This window comes from Cordyceps militaris (genome assembly GCF_000225605.1).
Source record: "Cordyceps militaris CM01 unplaced genomic scaffold CCM_S00004, whole genome shotgun sequence".
Lineage (NCBI taxonomy): Eukaryota > Fungi > Ascomycota > Sordariomycetes > Hypocreales > Cordycipitaceae > Cordyceps > Cordyceps militaris.
The window spans coordinates 3,293,950-3,313,715 of NW_006271972.1; the positions used below are offsets into that span (position 1 = coordinate 3,293,950).

General features: G+C 55.4%; 5 protein-coding genes across 5 annotated transcripts; 1 reads left to right on the top strand and 4 right to left on the bottom strand.

The window, feature by feature from the left end:
* Positions 1-1,113: 1,113 nt before the first annotated feature.
* Positions 1,114-3,450, bottom strand: CCM_06059 (protein kinase; the record flags this gene model as incomplete). Its single annotated transcript, XM_006671200.1, has 3 exons — positions 1,114-1,790; positions 1,846-3,326; positions 3,404-3,450. 3 exons carry the CDS (start codon positions 3,448-3,450, stop codon positions 1,114-1,116), a joined length of 2,205 nt encoding a protein of 734 aa, XP_006671263.1.
* A 362-nt stretch (positions 3,451-3,812) lies between these two features.
* On the bottom strand, positions 3,813-6,621 carry CCM_06060 (penicillin-binding protein, putative; the record flags this gene model as incomplete). The annotated part of the gene is made up of 6 exons (XM_006671201.1): positions 3,813-4,061; positions 4,103-4,147; positions 4,257-4,823; positions 4,886-5,303; positions 5,378-6,354; positions 6,412-6,621. The coding sequence occupies 6 exons, from the start codon at positions 6,619-6,621 to the stop codon at positions 3,813-3,815; spliced, it is 2,466 nt and encodes an 821-aa protein (XP_006671264.1).
* A 4,998-nt stretch (positions 6,622-11,619) lies between these two features.
* On the top strand, positions 11,620-13,454 carry CCM_06061 (bicyclomycin resistance protein, putative; the record flags this gene model as incomplete). Its single annotated transcript, XM_006671202.1, has 3 exons — positions 11,620-11,956; positions 12,016-13,136; positions 13,206-13,454. The coding sequence occupies 3 exons, from the start codon at positions 11,620-11,622 to the stop codon at positions 13,452-13,454; spliced, it is 1,707 nt and encodes a 568-aa protein (XP_006671265.1).
* A 454-nt stretch (positions 13,455-13,908) lies between these two features.
* On the bottom strand, positions 13,909-15,632 carry CCM_06062 (pyruvate kinase; the record flags this gene model as incomplete). The annotated part of the gene is made up of 2 exons (XM_006671203.1): positions 13,909-15,076; positions 15,172-15,632. The coding sequence occupies 2 exons, from the start codon at positions 15,630-15,632 to the stop codon at positions 13,909-13,911; spliced, it is 1,629 nt and encodes a 542-aa protein (XP_006671266.1).
* Positions 15,633-17,819: 2,187 nt separating this feature from the next.
* On the bottom strand, positions 17,820-19,187 carry CCM_06063 (phosphatidylserine decarboxylase family protein; the record flags this gene model as incomplete). Its single annotated transcript, XM_006671204.1, has 1 exon — positions 17,820-19,187. The coding sequence occupies one exon, from the start codon at positions 19,185-19,187 to the stop codon at positions 17,820-17,822; it is 1,368 nt and encodes a 455-aa protein (XP_006671267.1).
* Between the last annotated feature and the right edge of the window lie 579 nt (positions 19,188-19,766).

A 19,766-nucleotide genomic window follows, 5' to 3' on the forward strand; every position in this document is an offset into this window, starting at 1 on the left:
TACGGCACCGACCGCCCGCTCCAGTACCCCCGCGTCGTCTACGGCTCCGAGGTCTTTGAGCTCAACGCCAACCTGCGCGACCGGGCCTACGAGCTGGCCGCGAGCGCCACGACGCTCGACGACGCAAGCGAGGCCCGCGCGCTGCGCGCGCTGTATCCGGCCCGGTCCGCGGCCGCCGGCCCTCCCGCGCTGGTCAGGTGCGACGTGACCACCAGTGACGTCTACTTTGTCGGGGACGCGCTCGCCGAGGCCTTTGACAAGACGACCAGGGTCTGGACCAACGGCACGGGCGCGTACTGCATGAGCGCGCAGGAAGACAATGCTATTCTGCAGGTCCTTGTGCGCGCCGCCGTCGCCCGCCGCGTCGATTTTGCCCGCGTCCTCGTCCTGCGCGCCGGCGCCAACTTTGACCGGCCCCCGCCTGGGATGCCCGTCGGCGACTTCATGGCCCAACCCGGCCAGGCAATTGCCGCACAAAATGTGTACCGTGCCGGCATTCGCGTCGTGCAGGGCATCGTCCGCGGCTGGGACGCCACGTTTGCCCGGGGCGTTGCTGCGGACAATTATATCGGTGACATTTTTGGCAGTCTCGGGGGAGAGCCCGACTTTGGCACGCCGGCGACGAGGCTGGACGCGCAGCGGCACAAGGCCGGTGAGCAGAGGCAGCGAAAGAGATGGGTGCAGAGGGACCGCCAGGCCGAGCCGGCGGCAGCACAGTACCAAGAACGGCAAAAGCGGCGGAATTGGCAAGAGCGAAGAGAGGCGACAATAGTGGCGAATGACAGGACATGAAACATTATTACCCGAACAAAATAGTACATGTACACAGCTGATATATACTCCCTTCTTGAAACGCAGATATTCATATTATGCCGACTAGATCTTCCTTCATAACTTCATGTCTTCATTAATTTACCATCAGCACTCAATGAAAAGAGATAAACTCGGCATGGCGGTATCACCGAGCCAGCCGATCTTGTACCACACATGAACGACTTGCGGAACTGTGAAAGGCGCACAATAAGCGACACCCAGATCCCTGGCCCTCGCATTCCCAACAAAGAAAGAAAAGCAGCATTTCTTCTCCCGACGTGGGACGGGTTTTGGAACATTCTACCAATCGGCCCATTCCTGACGCTGGCCATTGATGCAGAGAACATCCCAGCGGCTCGCCAGCCACAATGTGCCAAAGTGAAACGCGAGGAGCACGACGCCCATGCCACGGGCCTGAAAAAGCCCGCCAATGTGGTAGTGCCGGTCGCGCGGTCGGCTGCTGTGGCTCACGGGCGACGAAGCAAAGAGCAGCTCGAGCGTGGCGACAACAAGGAGCGGCGCGCCGACCTGGAGGCTCGCCACGTACGGCCAGCAGGGCCGTGCGAGCGTCGCCGCCTTGGCGATGAAGACGACCAGCTGGTAGGCGTACACGAGCGACTGCGTCTCGACGCCCAAGGCCCGGCCCCCGTAGTAGAGCGCGACTGAGACGCGGTGCTCAATCTCCCCCAAACGACTGCGTGGCGGCGGCAGCAGCAGCGGCGTGGTCGGCGTGCGCTGCTGGCGGAGGCGGTCCTGGGACAAGCGCCGTTGCGAGGGAGCATAGGCGTTCCTGGTAGTCGGCGTTGTAGATCCATCATCGTAGCCATTTCCGTCTCGATGAGACACTGTGAGGGATTGTTCAATCACCTGGCCATCAACGAGGCCGGACACCGCATCCGTTGCTGGATTCTCCGAGGCCACCCAGGTTTCTAAACCCTGATTCAGCCTAGAGCCTCGGTTGGTGTTTTGTTCCGCATCTAGATAACTGAGATTAGCGTACGAGGCGTTCGGAATCCACCCAGATGCACATACCTGGTATTGGAGTACCCGGCCCGGCTGGGGAGTCAAGACTCTGCACTCGGTTGGAGCGTATTGGCCCCAGCACCGGGTTGGCCCGATCCGGACGCCCCAGGGTGTCAAAGTTGCTATCACTCTTCATCGCGTGTAGCACCTCATTTGCGCTCGGTCTTTCCGCGGGGTCAAGCGACAGTAGCTTTTTGAGTAAGGCGTACAGCTTGAGGGGCAAGTCGGGCCTTTCACGACGCTCCTCCTTAAAGCCCTTCCAGTCTGTAATTTCGGCGCGCAGCAGCTCCACGTCCTCTAACTCCTCCTGGATAGCATTGGCACTGCGGTACGGCAGCCTGCCAAAGCACATAAAGTACAAAATCATGCCCAGCGAAAACATGTCCGACTTAGTGGTAAAGTTGCCAAAGCGGCCAGTCACGGGGTCCATCTTGAGAACCTCTGGGGCGCAATACGAAATGGTACCCGTAGAGCCAGTCGAGTTTCTGGCGGCATTCTCCATCTGCACCTCGCCAAAGTCACTGATCAAGCATCGAACGGTTGAGTTCTCCTGGTGTAGTAGACAATTGCTGGGTTTCAGGTCGCGGTGGATGTAATTGGCAGCGTGAAGATAGGCGACGCCAGACGTGACGTCTCTAAAGAGCGAGTAGATTTCCTCAAACGGGAGCTGCGACTTGCTCCCAGTCAGGTTTTTGGGCGGTTCGGGCTGGCCCTTGGACCGGCGACGCATCCGGGCTTTGAGCTCCTCCTTGGTGGCCTGCGTCGGCGCCTCTCCGACAACATGATACTGCAAGTCGCCACCGTTGCAGTATTGCTGCAAAATATATGCACACGCGACAGGCGGGCTAAACAGGCTCAGACGTACATCCTCCAGCCAGACATGGCGGAACGAAACCAGGTTCGGATGCGAGAGTTTTGCCAGCAGCTCAACCTCGACCAGGGCCTTTTCCAGCCATTCACCATCGTCGCCGACGGGCACTCGCTTACACGCAAAGTGACCAAGACTGACTCCGTTAATTTCGTGACGTACGAGCAGGACGACGCCCTTGCCGCCTCTCCCCAGGACACTCTCCTCTGTGAAGAAACTCTTGAAATAATTGGGGCTAAAGGCCTCGCGGCGGATCCGACTGCCCCTCCGTCGCGACGACGGCTCAGGGCGAAGGTCCTCGTCCTCGTCGTCTATGACCTCTGGTGATCGAAATCCGCCGGGGCCGGTGCTGTCGTAGCCGGGTCGCGGCAGCGACCGCACCGGACTCTGGGAGGCGCGTCCGGCTGCGGAGAGGAAGTTGTAGTTGCCCCGGCGCAGCATGCGAAAGTATTCCGGGTCGACAAAGGAGTCGCCAGCGTCCTCGTACGGCCGCTCGTAGCCGTGATTGGTCGCAGGGGCCGAGGTCTGCGGCAGCAGCTGGTGGCAGGTCGGACATGCCTGGCGGCGAATCTCGAGGCGCTGGGAGTCGGGATCTCGGACGACGACGGTGTTGCGATGGCGGCTAGAGCGGGTGTGTAGTGATTAGTTAGGTAGGCCTGAGAGGCGCGTGTCTCGAGGAGCCGGCCGGCAGTAGCATACAGAACGATTTCACGACCCTCGCGAGGGTGGTATGGAATCAGGGACATGACGTAGGCGGGTCGAAGCTACCTATAGCTCTAGCAAAGTGGTAGGCCACTGCCAGCCGAGCTCTCCGTCTAGGAGCAACAATTGCGCATCACCCAACCATTCGTTTATCTTGTATAGCAGGAAAGCGAGAAAATCTTGACGGCGGATGGAAATCGAGGAAGTCTCTCGAGGATGTTGCTGTTGAAGCGTTTGTGGCAAAAGGTGGGGAACCTGCAAGGCTGCTTTTATTTTATGCGTAATGAGGCGACTGGGTCCGCCATCAAGTGTTTGGCTACACCACCCCAAGATGCCTTCTATCATTCGTCGCTTGGTGTATCCACGAGTAAAATAGCTGTCGGTTCGACAATTCCGCCTTGCTATGTCAACACCGGCGGGCGGATCGAGTTGGCCCAGAAGGCGGTGTAATGGCACCTCCCTCCGACGTACGACAGGCTCGTGACTGGTGCCACGGCAAAAAGCTCCGATGCACGCGATAGCCGGAGAGCCGTTGCTGCATAGGCTGTGAAATGCCGAAGTCGACTGCATATTCAGCCCCAGAGCACGTCCGAATAGACTCCCCCATTTCTCTACCGGCGACGCCGTCCTGGGCGTCAAACGGCTCGCATAGCGGCTGGTTCGCTGGCTACCCTACATCAACACAAACGAACGAACATGCCGTCGCGGGATCTGCACAGTGCCCATGACGGCATCACCATTCTGCCGCAATTACTGAGAAAAATGGACGCCATATGGCGGGGTATGACGCCCGCTGGTGCATGCCATGTTTCGATAGAGGACATGGGGCGGTACCTGGAGTACATCTGACGCGACATTTATCGGCTCCGTCCTGGACCAAGTGCTCTCCGCCGCACAACAGCTTCAAAAGGCGTACTTGACGGCCATGACAAATGGTGCGGTGAAGGACGGCGCCGCCAGCGCAGGCGAGGCAGACACCCACTTCGACCACACCGCTCTCACCCTGCTGACTGCATGCCACACGGCTGCTCGGTATCCTTGGCGGCATTGCAAAGCATGGCAAGTTGTGTCTGGAAATGGCCAGTGCCGTACCACCGGCAGAGCGGCCGCAGTTTCTGCTGCCGCACATGCAGTTGGGCTGTTTTGTGGTGTCGCAGGACAGGATGGCGAGCATGCCGATTGCGATGCTCGTCGACCAGCTGCGAGGGCTCGTCCAGGAAGCATCACAACTGGGGGAAAATGTACGAAATGTAGCGAAAGAGACGAATGTGTCTTTAAAGCGCATGTTCGTGGTCCAGAATGCAGTGCTGCTTGAGCAGGCTTCCGCTGTTCTAACTGACTTTAAAGAGATGGATGACAGTTTCGCCAACATAGACTTGTTTGCGTCAAGATCCTGAGCCAAGGCAGCTAAATAATACTAAGAAGAAGCTTACATACATTTTTTCCACCTATAGATCATATCGTGCGGTCAAACCACACCAACGGGGTATCGGCCGCCTCGTCTCTCATGTCGATGCCGAATCTGACGGGGATCCCTCGGCTGTCTGCTTCAAACTGCGCCCTGTAGCATGCCATCGGACGCTTGACCATTGGGTAGTCGTCCATGTAGAGCCATGCAATCCAGTACTCACCAGACACGTGCTGCAAGCGATATGATAGCGGATTGCCGAAGCTGTTTCCCTTTTGCAGGCGCAACAGACACCCTCCGTCCAGCATGCTGAACGAGGTCGGTGCATTGTATGGCCCATGCCAGGCACAGTCGCGGGAGACAGAAATGGTGCCGTAGCCGTTGTTATGGTACGTGCCTAGGAAGTTTTCCATGGGAGCGCCAGCGTCTTGTGGCGCGCTGACGAGGTTCGGATAGTAGACTTGCGGGCATGTTTCGAGATGCTTCTCACTTGCGATTTTGTACTTGTCATACCTGAATAAGCGTGTTAGTGCATCTGTGGTGTGGCATGTACGGGCTCTTACACAGGTTGAGGGTCAAAACGTCTGCTCGGTTCCACCTTGAAGTAGTCGCTGAGAACTCTGGCCGTAACTGCATCTAGCGCAGCTAATGAATTGGTATTCATCATGGCAACATATGCAAACTGGCGAGTTGGCACAAAGAGCATAAAGGAGACCATCTGGTTGACATAGCCAGAGTGATACCATACAGGCTCATTCTCAAAGACACCAACGTTCCAGCCGAGGGCGTAGTTGACCGGCCCGGTAAAGGCCGCGTCCAAAACATCCACGCCCTCACCCACGACCATGTGCGACTTTTTCACCATTCCATGTCCCGCTTTCGACACGGGACCCGACTCGTCCAGCATGTGCCGGAGAAATCTCGCCCAGTCCTCCACCGACGAGATGGCCATGCCTGCGCCGGCGAGACTGGACTCGTCGTGCTGGGGCATGGGGTACAGTGTCTGCGTATCATTGTCCCAGTAAAAGGACGTGGCGAGGTGCTCGCTGTGGGCGCGCGCCTCGCCCGGGTGCAGGTAGGTGTGGACCATGCCCATTGGCCGCCACAGCCTGTCGCGCAAGAAGCAGGCGAGTGTCGTGTTGCTGAGCCGCTCGACGAGATGGCCGAGGGTGCCGTACATCATGTTGTTGTACTGCCACCGGGCGCGCGGCTCGGCGGACATGGGCAGGTCGCGAAAGCGACGGATCATGTCGGCGGTGTCGTTGTGATAGGGACCGGACAGGTCGTGGCGGGGGTACCCGGTCCGGTGGCAGAGGGCGTCGGTGACGGTGATGTGGTCCGTGGCCCATTGGTCGGAGAGTACGAACTCGGGCAGGAGCTCGGAAACTGGCGTGTCCCACGTCACAGGAGAGGAAGAGTTGGCCGTGTCGTCGACGATGATGGACAGCGCAGCGGCTGTATTCGACTTTGTCATGCTCCCGCAGAAGAATAGAGTAGACGGGACTACAGGACGGTGATCTTCTGACGAGTAGCCGTAGCCCTGTCAAGACAGATTAGACGAGACATTGGCGGCAGAAGTGCTTCATTGACAACTCACTTTGGCCCATGTATTGTTGCCATCTATAATCGAGATGGCCATGCCCGGCACATGCCCACTACTCATCTGGGCTCTCACAAACTCTTCGAATTCGGTTGTAATGATTGAATTGCTGCCCCATCCCGTCTCGACGACAGGCGCTGCAGGCGCGGTGGCGGCCAGAACGAGTTGCATGGCTAGCCTGACAGTCCAAGCTGCGTGACAGAACATGTCTACAGAGCCTCTCTTGCGAAGCACCGGAGCGTATGGAACAGGCGTGGTTTATTAACTCAGCAACCAAAGCCGATGCCGCCCCGTGCAAAAGGGCTGCCAAGTCGCACCGCATCGGCAACCATGACGGGCTGGAGGAATCGATATGCTGACAATATGGCTAAACGTGATTGGGACAATCTTCGCTGCGCTGCTAGGAGTATTCGTGGCACCAAGGCGGCTGAGTGCTTACTTGCAGGATGGATGGGTTACACCCGCTGCTTGTGGTTTATAGTTGGTACCTTATGTTGCCAACTTGAGCGCGTGTGGGTGTTGCGTTGCCTTTGCAGGGCGGCTCAGCCAGGAGGCTGCGTGCGCCCCGGGCGAACATGTTCAAGTGACACGCCATCGCTGGTTGGAAATGGTGGTATATAAATGTGATGATCGAAAAGCCGGGAAATAATCTCACGCGTTGTCGCAGCTCCCTCCACGGAAATGACAGCGGGAGTTCTGCTGGTAAGTGTGTCCTACTAAGCTACGAGTATTCAGACCTGTGAGGCGTCGATTCTAGCCAACTGAGATAAACTGTTTGTCGAAGGCAAAGCTGGGCACAAATTGGAGAGAGCCCAAGCCGGATCCCAGGGTACCATTGACCGAGCCGGTGAACCTGACCAGTAACAACATTCGCAACAGCGGAGCACTTAAAGGGACCAAGCGGGGTAGCTTCACATGTGGTAAAGGTAGAAAAAGTGATAGGTAAATTGAGACAATTGCCGTGGTGACGATGATACCTGGTGTGATAATGCTAGTTAGAAAGAAGCTATCTAGGTGCATGCATGGCTGAGTCAGCTAGTGATAGGCCACATTTACACAGGGTAGCACTAGAACAACGCGAAGGTCCAATCTTCTTGATTCCCCTTTTAAAAATAAAAAATAATATTTTTATCGATATATATATACGAGAAGGCTACCGCTGCCTTATGCCGACTCGATTGGTGGAACATTTAGCCTTCCCGATGTTAGCCGGTCTGTACCGTCAGGATCAGAATCTCCTTTCGCTCGTCGGACGTGGAATGATGCTCGGGAGTGGCGGGTGCCTCGCCATTCTCTTTGCCGTCTTCAATATACGACTTGGCAATGTGTTGTTAAAGCCCATTAGGCCGGTTGAATGGCGTTGAGCTAGACAGATGGGGCCAACTATCATGCTTCTGGCGAAGTTTGTTTGTCTGCACGGTATGCAGCATGACGCCTCGTAACGAAGGCTACTCGCCGTGATTCTGATCCAGGGCTGTCAAGCAGCCAATTTAAACAGCATAACTCAGTCAAAGCCCGCCATAAAATTTCGAGTAATGTTGGCCGTCGCGCCGTTCTAGCATTGCGCATGACTTGCCACTGCTTAGCCTGGTACTTCGGGTGTTATGCAAAGGCTACCATAATTTGTGTGAAAATCAGTATTCAATTCGTCAAGGTCACATTTTTACGCAGACCGGTGACTGGAAGACAGTTTTTCGCCCTCAGAATCGCAGCATAAGGTTCTCCAGTATATATCAGTGTTGTGGTCATGATATGAATAAGTGTCGCTGTGCGGGAAACACGTAGGCTTGCGCGCCTAGTTCTCATGCAGTGGACACACGACGTGATTCACGTATTCAGACCTGGACCACCTACGTAAAAATGCATCGTCAGGCATGCAAGTCATTCTCTGCGCTATATTCCGAGATAGGCATTGCCCTATTCCGAAACACACTGCGCAATGGATATGTGTACACTGGCTGAAATGGCATGATCTTAAACAGTCTGTGTAGATTCTTAGTATGCTGCTGGGGCACCTATCCATGAATAAGAGCGGGATATACACGCGCGTTATAGTATGCATTGGACTTTTCCAGAGCAATTCTAGCTCTTCTTGCGACTCATGGCTAGATGAAAGGAAGGACAGCACATGTAGTTGTACACAGCAAGTAGAGATCCAAAGATGGCATACGCCGGGTTAGGGATCGGCTGTATATAAGGTAGCCAACGCATGCCCTTCTCTGTTTGAGTCGTTCAACTCAGTCAGCTCATTCACTTCTTACTACGACCAGTCCTTCAACCTCATATCTTACTGTTCAAAAACAAAAGGACATTTTCAGACAACTATGAAAGCCGTTATCATTATCCTCGCCTCCCTCATGGGACATGCCCTTGCCGCACCGGCAAGCGGCAAGTGCAACCCAGGCAGCCGCCAGGATATCTGCCTCCAGGCGTCCAATAAGGTGTATTTCAAGTGCTTGGAAGCACGCCATCGCGATGAGACTCCGGAAGGCTTCAGCGAACGATGCAAAAAGGAGCGCGCCGACTCCAAGAAGGACTGCCTTGACGACCGGGGAGTGAACGAAACTATCCGCAAGAAAAAAGCTGAGTGTGCCAACTTAGGCGTTCGTGCTTCTATCCAGTGCCGGAAGGACAATGACAAGAAGTCGGTCGAGACTCGCGAGGACTGCGAAAAGAAGAAGAAAGACGTATCGGCGGCGTGCATCAAGGGCGAGCAGGTAAAGCCTGTCCAGGCGGAGCCGACAAATCCTTCCCAGGGAGGGGTGACAAAGCCTCCCAAGGACGAGACTGAAAAGCCTCCCCAGGAAGAGGTGACAAAGCCTCCCAAGGACGAGACGGAAAAGCCTCCCCAGGAAGTGACAGAGCCTACCCAGGAAGAGGTGACAAAGCCTACCCAAGAGCAGGCGACACCGAATGACCCGTCCGAGTCTGAGTCCACTAAGTCAAACCATTGATGCCTACTGCAAAGTAATGGAGGCTACAAGCAATGCTCGATACGACAAACAATTCTGTCTAGACGCCTTTAAGAGCTGCGGAAACCCAACCTCTCTTGACGACGCCAAGGCCAAGGACTGCGCGAACAAGATCATGTCGAAGGAGTTTTTAAGCCCCCTCCCTGTTGATTTTTAGGAGCAGCAGTCCGAGGTTGGGGCCGAGTCTGGTGACCAGCGGCCCGACAGTCCTGTCCCTATTATCCCGCAGAAGTGTGCTTAGCTAGTCTTTACAAAACTATAACGTCGTCCACCCACTTGGGAACACCCTTTTTACACCTAAAAAGTGATTTTGACAGGGTTTATACCCGTATTCGTACTAGTTGAGAAGTTGGTACTGCGTTCCACAACCAGCCATGACAAGGCTGACTACAGAAGGCGGCCCGCAGGGAGGCGGTTAAATGGCTAAGAGTAAGGGCAATTCTAGGTATATCGGAAATACAGGCACTGGAGCAAGTGCCAGGCGCTATTCCTGCACGCGCTATCGGTACCTAGACAATGTTGAGCGACGAATGGTTCAACAACAGGGGAGGCTACAATATTTTACGACGCGGCATCGCCAGTTAGTCTCTCGGCGATGAGCAGCCCCTCATAAGCACAAAAGTACAACCTTGCTATCATGACCAAGAACTAGGTCTATCTAGGTAGGATTGCAGCATTGGTAGTGGCTGGGTGTTGTAGAATAACCATAACTAATAATTGATAGCTTCTGTGATTTATCTTATTGGTATATTAGAGAGCGCCACCGCTGCTTCATGCTGACTCGATTTGTGGGATATTTCAGCCTCGTCCAGAGCCACAACAAGATCCCCGACGCCTTGCAGCTCGGCGCTGAAGTAGCATATAATGCCGCGCTTGGCACGCCCGACACTAGGCTCGAGCGCCCGGTTGATGATGATAGTTACTTCTAACGTAGACGGCGAGTTTTAACCAGAACGGGTTCTTTTGTGGGCGCCTCATGAAAAAATAATAATTTAAAAAGCAAACTCGGCATGAGTATTTAAGAATATAGAGAGTGTCGCATCATCTCACCAACGGAATCGTACCTAGACTAGCCTGGTGTCGGCTCCGCGTAAAGAGGAGCAGTTACGCGTATTCGTGCACAACTCGTCTCGGGCCTGCACAAGTTCCGTGTCCCTTCTCCACCCACTACATCTTCGTGCACAAATACAGCAACAAGCTGGGGAAGACATGCTCCTTATTCTTCTTCTTCCAAAACGCCACGCTATTTCCGCCACCGTCATTTCAACTAGCGCGCATTCATGTCGACTCGGCCGACAGACTGCTCGCCCGTGCACCAACTCGTGGGTATGAAACTAGTCCGTACGGCTAACGGGCACCATGTCCTACCCGGTCCCGCGGACGAAACCCCACGGAGCTGGGCTCGAGAAGCTGTACAGATGTGATGATCCCAAGGATAATCTGTCACCTCGCCTCCACTGTGTTAGCTGCGGCTGCGCGCCCCCCACCGAAAGGAAACCGACGGGTTCAGGTCTCGCATCTTCCCCATCCCCCCCAGGAATGTTTTGAACCAACTAGTGATGATGCACAACTCGGATGTTGACTGGTTTTAGCCTGACGTTCTAATGCACGAGAAAGCCCACCCACAACCATGTCTCCGCCTTGCCCATGGGGGTTGCTGTTCGTTAAATATTACGTCTTCTTTTAAATAAGGCGTTTGCAGCCGGGCCAGCCCTTTTCACCATCACGTCTCTCTTCCCCCGTTTGTGTGACCTCTCTTCTGACAAACTCGCCATACCCACCAGTCCATGTTCTGTTCGTTCATCTCGAGTCCGCGAAGAGCTCCCCATGAGCTTCTGACCACCAGGCATACCTTTTTCAGTGGCCCCGCGCCTTCCCCAGACAAACTCAAGGCGCCATTGCCTGAGGGCCGAGCCAAGCCTTGACGAGGAAGATCAAAAGTCGTTTTGGACGCGTGGGGGACGTACGAATAAAGCAGGATCCGGATCTTAGTAAGTTTGATCGGTTTGTCGGACGTAGGTTACTCGAGTGTATTGCGTTTGCTCACGCTGCCAACTCGCACCACGGCCGAGGCTGCAACCGCTCGAGATCTCAAACACCCCTCCGCAGAACATCACCGCCAAGACATTTCCTCATGGCATTGAAGTCCTAACCCCTTTCTCTTTCCCAATAGACACCCGATTCGAAGACGGTTTAAAAAACGTGAAAATTTTGTGTTTCGCGCCAGAGCCCCATGGCTACCAGCACTGATGCGGCCCCGGCCGAGAAGCGCCGCCTTCAGCCGTCCGCCGCGGAGCTCACCACCAGCAGCGATGACTCTGCCACTGAGGTGAACCTCGATGAGAAACCAGCTCCTCCTCTCCACGACACGATAGGCGGCAATACCCTCAAAGCAGCCGTCGAGCCCGTAACGTACGTGGAAAGCGTCCCAACCGGCGTCAACGCCGACAACATTGTCTTCTGGGACGGCGACGATGACCCGCACAATCCCTACAACTGGAAGAGCTGGGTCAAGGTGTTCAACTGCGTGCTTATAAGCGCCCTAACCTTTGTCACGCCTCTTGCCTCGTGTACGTTCGTTCCCTTGCCAAACACGTTGATTCACCTTTGCTGACAAGAAACCACACAGCCATGTTTGCGCCTGGCGTGCCCAGCTTGATGCGCGAGTTCAAGTCGTCGAGCGCCGAACTCGCCGCCTTTTGCGTCTCCGTCTACATTCTCGGCTTCGCCGCCGGTCCCATGATTTTCGCGCCTCTCTCGGAGCTCTACGGCCGCACGCGCGTCTACCACATTGCCAACGTCGGCTTCATCGGTCCGTCCCTCTCTCACCCACACCTCTCCACAAACACTAACAAAAACCACACAGCATTCATCATTGGCTGCGCCCTCGCGCCCTCGCTCAACGCCCTCATCGTCTTCCGCTTCCTCTCCGGCGTCTTTGGTTCCTGCCCCATCACCAACGGCGGCGGCTCCATCTCCGACATGATTATCCAGCAGAAGCGCGGCGCCGCCATGGCCGGCTTCTCCGTCGGCCCGCTGCTCGGGCCCATCATCGGCCCCGTCATCGGCGGCGTCGTCGCCGCCAAGCTCTCCTGGCGGTGGGTGTTTTGGATCCTCGCCATCCTGTCGGGCGTCCTCTCCGCGCTCTTCTTCTTCCTGTCCCGCGAGACGTATGCGCCCGTGCTCCTGCAGCGGAAAACCGAGCGCCTGCGCAAAGAGACGGGCAACGCGGCGCTCCGCTCCAAGCTCGACGCCGGACTCACCCCGCGCGCGCTCTTTACCCGCGCCATTCTCCGGCCGTTTAAGCTCCTCGCCTTCTCCCCCATCTGCACCATCTGCAACATCTTTGTCGGCGTCGCGTACGGATACCTGTACATTATGTTTACCAGCATCACGCCCCTGTTTCAGCAGCAGTACGGCTTTGACAGCATCCACGCCGGGCTGGCGTTTCTGGGCCTCGGTGTCGGATCCATGGCTGGCGTCGCGTACTTTTCCGTGGCGAGCGATCGGTACATCAAGAAGAAGGCGGCCGAGACGGGCGACGCCGACGTGGATGAGGAAATGGCGCGCAGACCGAGCGCCGTCGGCTCCGTCAAGCCCGAGTACCGCCTCCCGCCGCTGCGAGCCGGCGCCGTGCTGCTCCCCGTCGGCTTGTTCATCTACGGCTGGACGGCCCAGTACAAGGTCCACTGGATCGTGCCCATTATCGGCACCGCCATCATGGGCATTGGCAACTTGATCATCTTCATGGTACGTACTCGCCACTATCTCTTTGCACTGCCTCACCATCTCTATATGCCGCGTACTAAACATCTCCAGTCATTACAACTGTACCTCGTCGACACCTTTACCATTTACGCCGCCTCCGCCCTGGCCGCCAACTCGGTCGTGCGCTCCCTGCTCGGCGCCATCCTGCCGCTGGCCGGCGGGCCCATGTACGCCAAGCTCGGTCTGGGCTGGGGCAACAGCTTGCTGGCCTTTATCGCCGTGGCCCTGATTCCCGTGCCGTGGTTGTTTATGCGGTACGGCGAGTTCCTGCGCAAGAGATTTGCGATTGAGAACCTCTGAGATTCAAACAAAACAATGCTACGCATAGAGGTGGGAAGTGCAGTCGTTGTTTTGCCGTGGTTTGGAGAAACTGCATCATGACAGCCTATATACCAGGTAGTGCTTTACTTTACTTGCTTTGGCGTACGTTTAGCTGCTAGAAAATAGATACTAGAGCTTATTTCTTATTCAATATAATTACAGTCTTCAGGAAGCCCTATTTATTAAAAGCTTTATTTGGTATGAATTTATCAATTCATTGATTGTGCTATTTCATATGGAATACTAACAGACGCATTGTTACTGCTGGTGCCTGAGCCCTCCTCAGGTTTCTTCGACATGTCGTGCGAAGTTCTCTCTATACTTGTTTTCGTCAAATACTATCCTTCATTACGTTACAAAAGAAACCAAAAAAAACTCCATTTTTGTGTGCTTATTTCTGTCAAGGCAAAATTTGGACCTTTGGACCAGCCATTTACATCTCGCCGATGCCCAGGTGCTCGGGCTCGGCGCGGACGATGCGAAGAGTGTTGGTGTTGCCCATGCCGCCCTTCCAGCCCTGGACGACGACGACAGTGTCACCCATTGTCAGGATACCGAGCTGGAGAGCCTGGCTGACAGCCCACTTGATGCGCTTGTCCACATCCTCCTGCCAGTTGACCTTGGTAAAGTCGGGCTTCGCTTCGGGGGTGAGGAAGGGGTAGACACCACGGTAGAGATGAGCAAAGCGCGAGGTGGTGGCATTGCGGGTGACCATGAAGATGGGGCAGACGGGGCGGTACTTGGAGAGAAGACGAGCAGACTCGCCAGAGGTGGAGAGGACAATAATGCCACCGGCGCCCAGGTCGAGGGAGGCGCGGACAGCGGCCATAGCGCACGACTCGACGGTACGGACGGGGCGCTTGACGAGGCTGCACATCTCCTCAAAGTGAGAGACGTAGGGGATGGTGTTCTCGGCCTTGAGGCAGGCCTCGTGCATCTCGCTGACGGACTCGGCGGGATAGTTGCCCTTGGCGGTCTCGCCCGACAGCATGACGCAGTCAGCACCATCAGTGATGGCGTTGCCAACGTCGCTAATTTCGGCGCGGGTAGGGCGGGGGTTCTTGATCATGGACTCGAGCATCTGGGTAGCGCAGATGACGGGCTTGCCAGCCAGGTTGCACATGGCAATCATCTTCTTCTGAGCGGCAAAGACCTCGGCGGCGGGAATCTCGATGCCAAGATCACCACGGGCGACCATGACACCGTCCGTCTCGGCAAGAATCTCGGCGAAGTTGTTGAGGCCCTGGCGGTTCTCAATCTTGGCAATAATCTGGATGCCCTGGCCCTCGGGGCCGAGGATGGCACGGATGTCCTTGATGTCCTGGCCGGAGCGGATGAACGAGGCAAAGACCATGTCGACATTGTTCTTGACACCAAACTTGAGGTCGGCCTTGTCCTTGTCGGACAGGGCGGGGAGGTCGACATCGGTGTTGGGCAGGTTTACACCCTTGCGGGAGGAAATGAAGCCATTGTTGCGGGCGCGGGCCTGGATGGTCTGGTCGTCCTTGATGGCGAGGACGTCGAAGGCGAGAACACCATCGTCGACGTAGATGATACGGCCAGGCTGGATGACCTTGGTAATGTTCTTGTAGTCGACGTACCTGGGGGGTAGTTAGTGACTGGGGGTGACTGAAAGCGAGGGGAAGCTCATCCAAGCCCAGAGAGATCTCAGCTGGGGGGACGAGGGGGAGCTTACATGTTCTCGACGGAGCAGGCCGTCTTGTACTTGTCATCGGTGGTAATGTTGATGAGGGCGCCAGCAGCAATGGGCAGATCAGCGTCGTCTGTGGTGTTACCAGTTCGGATCTCGGGACCCTTGGTGTCGAGAGCAATGGCGCAAGGGCGTCCAGGGTGAGTGGCGACGGCCTGGCGGGCATTGTCAATGACGGACTGGTGGTACTCGTAGGAGCCGTGGGAGAAGTTCATGCGAACGACGTTGAGGCCGGCATCGCGGAGACGGTTGATGGCCTCGACCGAGTTGGTCTTGGGACCAATGGTGCAGATGATGGAAGAGCGGCGGTAGTTGTGCTGGGGGCTGTAGGCGGTGTCGAGGGACGAGAGCCACGCGAGGCGGCCGCCGCCGACGTCGAGATGGTCCTGAGCAGTAGCAGCCATGAGGGATACTGATCGTTGGCGTTTGGGAAGAGGCTGGGGCATGATGGAATGGAAGAAGGAGAAGAGGAAGGAAGAAAAAAAAAACTCAGAGAAGAGTAGGACGAGGAGAGAGATAATCAAGGAGCTGGAGGAGGGTCGAGCAAACCAAGCGGCTGGTGAGACGGGTTGGTGGAGGAGGAGAGGGGTGGATGGTGGGATGGTTGGTTGAGGAGGGGCGGCGAGTCGAGGGAAAAAAAAAAGCTGACCAGGGCAGCTTGGCTGGGGCAGCTTTTTGGCAGAAAGTGGGATGGATGCGGTGGAGGGGCAGGCAGAAGCTTGTAGGGAGAATGTAGCAGAGGTACGGATACTGTACGGATACCTGGATGAATGGCACCAATTAATGCAGCACGTTGCTGGGGGAAGCTCTGGTTGAGGGACGAGGGGTAATTTAGGTAGTAGGTAGAGTGTAGAGTCAGTCGCGCGTTTGGAGAGAGATTGTTTGACGTGGCGAGACGGGCTGTATGCTGCCAAGACGGGCTGATATTTGCGCGGTTGGATACAGGAATATACGTGGGATAATGTCTACTAGTTAACCTAGGTAGTTAATAGAATAGATGCTGCCTCGACAAAAAGAAGAACAAGTAACTATGAAAAACCCTGATGATGATGTTGGCTCGTTTCGCGCGATGGTGGCGGCGGTTTCGGTCAGGCTGCCCCGCTACAGCTGTTTCCTGTCGAGAGTTTAGCGCTAATAATAAGGTCCCCTGCACTGACAGCATCGCTGACAGGCATTTTTACAGGGGGGCATTTTGCTGGACGGCCGCAGCGCTAAAACCGCCCGAACCTCGCAGTGCCTTCTGCAAGCTAAAAAACCGCCAAAACAGAAAACAGAGGGGCCAACAGAGGGGCCAGCCCCGCTAATAGTAGGCCCGGCTTTCCTTATCTTTGCGCCTCCAGAAAATGAAAAGAAAGAAAAAAAACGTAAAAACTGCAAATCGCCCGTTTCTTATGGGTTGGGTGTCTTTTCCCTTCAGACGACAACTTGGGCTAGGTAAGAAAAAAATAAAGAAAAAATAGGGGTCTGCGGCCCGGGTTCTCTCCTCAAACTGGCCCCTTCCCTTGCTGCTTATTACGTCAACAAGCAATGCAGCTCTTGTTTCTGAATCTGTTGTCAGCCCTCTTTGTCGCCAGTGTGACGTTACGGGGGGTTCTTGTCTGTGTGTTGGCCTTTCTCCTGCCTCGACAACACACACACACACACACACACACACACACGTCGTCTTTGACTCGTAGACGGCCGCCAGCCACCCCTTCGCTCTGCGCCATTTCTTCCATGCCTCCCTCCCTGCCTCCCTCCAGTCGGTCCGGTCTGCTCAGACCTCTCGTTCTTATCTGCAACGCTACCACGCGAAATCCACACTACCGGTGCCCGGCGCCGGACCTGCCGCATCCTTGCACCGGAGCATCGGCCCGCCAACTAGTCTCACTCAGCCGCCATCTTTGAGGTATATCCCTCAACAAATTGATGCGGCATCGCCCACCCTTTCTAGCCCAGTGTCCCATTGTCCCATTCTCCGTCGTCGTGTTATCCAATGGCAAATGGTCCCCAGACCCCCCAGTTTCGCCGAACCATGGGCCACCTAGGACATATTATTTATTACTGGGGGCAGTTGGCCAACAGTCAGTTTTTGCACGGACACGAAATCTGGGTCCCGAGATCCCCCTATTGCCATGCATTGTGCAAGATTCGAGATGATATTACTCGTGGCAGCATGGTAATCGCGCCATTGGTACAGTCAGTGTCGTATCGTAGTAGTACAATGGTTGCTACCCTACCACGGTCAGAAAAGGGCAACATGAGAAGGCACTTGTTTCCATGTCTGTTTTCGAGTCATTTCATTTTTGCCGGCTTGCCTTTGAAATAGATGACGTATGTAGACCGCCAGACCGTTAAATCTACGATCGGCTGCTCTCCATTGTCTCCAGCGCCCTCGCTGGACCCCTGTTACCTGCTGTTTCACTACCAGTCACATAAAAGCTCGGCGCTTCCATTCCATTAATAGACTTGCTTGTTATTTATGCCACTCTGTTGAATTATGCATGGACGACGTCATCTTCCACTACACTGGCCATGACACGAAAGTGCCAACCATCTCTAGCACCACCGAAAAATCACTACGAGACTTTGCAAAGCTTGCTTCAATTCTGAGCTTCAACCGGTTATGCATTTTCGTTACTACTCTTATGCCACTATACGTAGGCTAGTGCCAAAGGGCTGCGAATAGCAAGACTCTTCTGATTTCCTGGCAGCCCCCCCTCTGTAAACGCGAGCTTGACTCCTCTGCGGAATAAGAGGCACTGACTGGAGCCACCATAGTGAAACATGCCGAGCTCTTCTCCCTTTTCGATACGCTGCGGCAAGGCTTGCGTAAATCTGGGAAGAATCTCGCACGAGGACACGTCAGCGATGCCAATGGCTAGAAAACAGACCAGTCCGACGGCATCGTCCGCCTGGATGAAGACGACGGCACGCGCTGCGACGTGGCTCAAATATACCAGATTATGAAGCGGCGGCCCGACAGGCGCACTACCGATTCCGTTTGTCGAACGCTCCGAAAAGTACGCGCCGTCCATCATGGCCGCATGGACGACTTGCCCCGAGACGGGCGCGCACCAGCGATGATAGGCTGTTGTTCTCAGCACCGACTGGTGGATGGTGCCGCCGACGAATTGCTCTGCCCACTCGTGGTGGTTGAGCATTTCGAAAATTGAGTAGTTTGCCTCCTTTAGCCAGAACTGATCGACCGCTTTTACGTCGGACCTGACGACAATCGGCTTGGACTCGCAGGAATTCACAACCCATTCGGGTCGATCGGGGTAGCCGACGGGGCGCAGCCTATCCATATCCCTAAACTTGCGAGTAAAGTAGTCGTCCCAGGAGCAGAATCCCCAGTGCATGGGGTCGCCATGAGGATCACACTCGAAAAGCTGCTCAAACGTGTACCGCTGGCTGCTATCGAGGTTGCCATCCCGCTCCACGGCAGCCACGGCCTCTGGACACAGCCAGTGTCCTGGGGCGGTCGTGATGACGCTTCGAGACGCATTCGTCTCGAGGAGCTCATCGCGCCACGCAGAAAGCATCTCCTTGAAGCTGGCATTGACGTCCGCATCGAGGAAGAAGGCGTGCCCGCTGGGCGTGCCCATCGGCCAGTCCAAGATGGCTTGGAAGGGGAGCCCCATGAGCCCGAGCCCGGCAGCAGACAGGCTCCAGGTTGGGGCCACCTCGGGGATAACGACACTGAGCAGCTCAAGCATGTGCTCGTATCCCCGGACGGGACTTTGCGGTGGCTGGCCTTGGCCGATGCGGTTGTATGGAACTTTGTTGGGTATTTCTTGGAACATGGCGGAAGCCCACATTCGGAGCCGCGGGGTGCTTTCGATAAGCGTTCTCAGCCGCGTGACGGAGGGGTGCGTCTTCGTAGGAGAGAAGCATCTGCGCGCGTCGACATTGCGAATAAAACTCTGTAGCCACCCGCCACGGTCCGAAATAGTTTCTACACATTGGCAATCCGGCGGAGGATTGAGCTGTGGGCAAGTAGATGTTGCTTCCAGAGTCATTTTGGAGGGTAACATACGGAGTGCAGGCAGAGACGCCCGTACAGAACTCGACTATTTTAAGATTGGAAAGGATGAAAAAGAGCGGCGTGAACGGGACTCGTACTCGAACTTTCTCATGCACCGTCAGCCGCCGGATTGCTCTTTACAGTTCCGAGGCGGCTGCACCTGTGTGTGCTTGCAGCATGCAGAACGCGGCGCCCCATTACAAGACCCTTGTTTTATTATTACTAAAAGCACAGTATCGGTTGCATCGGTGAAAGATACTGCAGAACTATAGGACACGTGCAAGTTTCGCACAGTTTGCCAAATTGCAGCTCTCCGCTTCACGCATTGGCTCGCCGCGATGGCTTCTTTATCTAAAGTCGCCTTGAGAAATCTGCGAATTCACTCAATGTTCGTTCCTGCTCTGAGCATGCGACTACTTGCCTACTAAAATTGTTTGTAGGGTTAAGCGGGACTCACTGATACAATCCGAGGACAGCAGGCAGTGACAGTGTCTGATTGCTTTGACTAAGATTCAGACAGGTGGTGAGACCTAATGTCTCAGTACTAGAGTATTTAATGAGACATGTCAGCAAG